The sequence below is a fragment of the Penaeus monodon genome, chromosome 21 (genome assembly GCF_015228065.2).
Source record: "Penaeus monodon isolate SGIC_2016 chromosome 21, NSTDA_Pmon_1, whole genome shotgun sequence".
Lineage (NCBI taxonomy): Eukaryota > Metazoa > Arthropoda > Malacostraca > Decapoda > Penaeidae > Penaeus > Penaeus monodon.
In genome coordinates, this window is record NC_051406.1 from 8503082 (window position 1) to 8505006 (window position 1925).

At 54.8% G+C, this 1925-nt stretch overlaps 2 protein-coding genes across 3 annotated transcripts in view; both read left to right on the forward strand.

Moving 5' to 3' along the window:
• Positions 1-1925, forward strand: part of LOC119586181 (TRPM8 channel-associated factor 2-like) — a 29442-nt gene that overhangs the window by 18967 nt on the left and 8550 nt on the right. The gene's annotated exons all lie outside the window — the stretch shown is intronic.
• LOC119586182 (TRPM8 channel-associated factor 2-like) overlaps positions 1-1925 on the forward strand; it is a 4054-nt gene extending 2129 nt beyond the window's left edge. The window contains exon 2 of the mRNA XM_037934885.1: positions 58-1925. Within this exon, the coding sequence (XP_037790813.1) occupies positions 63-1889 (1827 nt within the window). The 5' untranslated portion in view covers positions 58-62 and the 3' untranslated portion in view covers positions 1890-1925. The remainder of the gene's footprint in view (positions 1-57) is intronic.

Sequence of the window (1925 nt, forward strand, 5' to 3'; positions counted from 1 at the left end):
ATGTTCCAAACCGGTTATATTTAGGTTATACTCTGATATCGAGTTTCTTGCGCGCAGGCAGCATGTCTGGAAACGCGGCCGCCGACGGAAGGGCTGGAGACCGATCTCCCTCCTCGGGGGAAGACCAGATTTTTCTCATTAGTCAGGCCGAAGATGCGTGTTTGGCAGTTATAAGCGGATCGACTCCCGAAGACGCCGTCATTGGGCTGGCAAGCGTGAGCAACAGCAAGGAGAAGCTGTGGTACAACTGCGGCGGGCAGTGGCAGTGGGGCGCCGACCGCTCGTACTGCCTGGCGCAGGTGCCGGGGAAGCCGACGGTCGGCTTGGCTAGGAGCTGCTCGTCGCCGGCCAAGTGCAGGCTGGACGACGAAGGCAGGATGGCTCTCGGCTCGGCGATGCTGACCGTGCCTCCGGGGGGCTCCACGCGGGTCATTCTTTGTCCAAAGATGAACATTAAATACCAAAAGTGGTGGACAGCTAACGACTTAAAAAAGAATTTAGAGGAATTGAAGTCATTGGTTTATCCGTTTCCTGCCGAGGATGTCACTGCGTACAAGAACGAAATCATTCGAGGATTCCTGAACCAAATTACTCCGCTGAGCGAGCCGCTGCCCTTCCCTCGCGACGTGGCCACCTTTCCCGGGGCCGTTGACGATGCGACGCCGCGCGTGAGCAGGAACATCACGCTGGACCTCTCTGAACTAGGACAGGCCAACAACTTGCGCATGACGAGTCCTCGAGACTGGCAGGCCACGGACCTGTACGTGGCAGCGGGGGACGTGTTACAGGTCGTTCTTCCAGAGGACCTGCCGCCGAAGCAGGCTCGACAGATCACTATTCGCATCGGGGCGCAGTGTGATAAACTTCAGCTGAACTCAATTAATGTGAAAAATAGCTACGTGAAGCGTATGCCAATAATAACGGAGGAGTTCACTGCCAACCCTGGGACGAATCATTTCCGAAGTCAGTATGGAGGAATCCTGATATTTACTTTCGAGGACGGCGAATACTTCAAGGTAGAGGCTGAGGTGCGCAATGTCGTGGAGGCGCCCTATTTCAGACTGAGCCAAACAAGCGCCGAGGAGTGGGAAACCTCCAGAGCAAGAGGCGCTCCTCAGGCAGTCCTCGAGGGTGACAGAGTTGTGTTGGTCGTGAGGAGCTCAGACGTCTCAGACATCCCATACCCCGACGAGCTGATGAAAAGATATGATTGCGTCGTCGATAAGATAAATTTCCTTGCTGGATTTTCCCTCGATGACCCACCTCCGAGGGGGAAATTCTGGCTCGTGAATGACCTTCAAATAATAGGTGGATCAGCACATGCCGGCTTTCCATTGATGTTTGATTTTCATTTCTATAACCTAGCTTCCCTCGATATGCCGCATCACTGGTGTGTCTGGCACGAGCTCGGGCACAATTACCAACAAGGTTTCTTTTGGTCGAATGTTTATGGCTCTGAGGCGACAGCCAACCTGTTCTCGCTTTTCGTCCAGGAGCAGCTCTTCGGCACAGACCGACTGCAGGAAAACGGCGACTACCAGAAGGCCGCCGACGCCATAGACAGCGGCCAATACTTCAAGGACTGCAGCAGTTGGCACAAGCTCGTGTTCCTAATGGAGATCAAGCACGCGTTCCCAGACAAGGGATGGGAAATGTTCCGGAGACTGCACCAGAAGACGCGCCGCCTTTCCGAAAAGGAGGCGGAGCAACTCGCCTCTGACAAGCAGCTGCAGCTCGATTACGTCTACAGGAACCTGAGCAGAAGCGCAGAAAGCGACCTAATATTGACGTTCCAGCGCTGGGGATTCTGCGTCAGCCAGGAGGCACACGAGGAGGTGCAAAGCCTCGGGCTTGAGAAGGCGAAAGCTGATCTGTCTCTCAGGGCTTGAGACGAAGCATCGGGGCTTTTGAAAGGCTATTTTCAG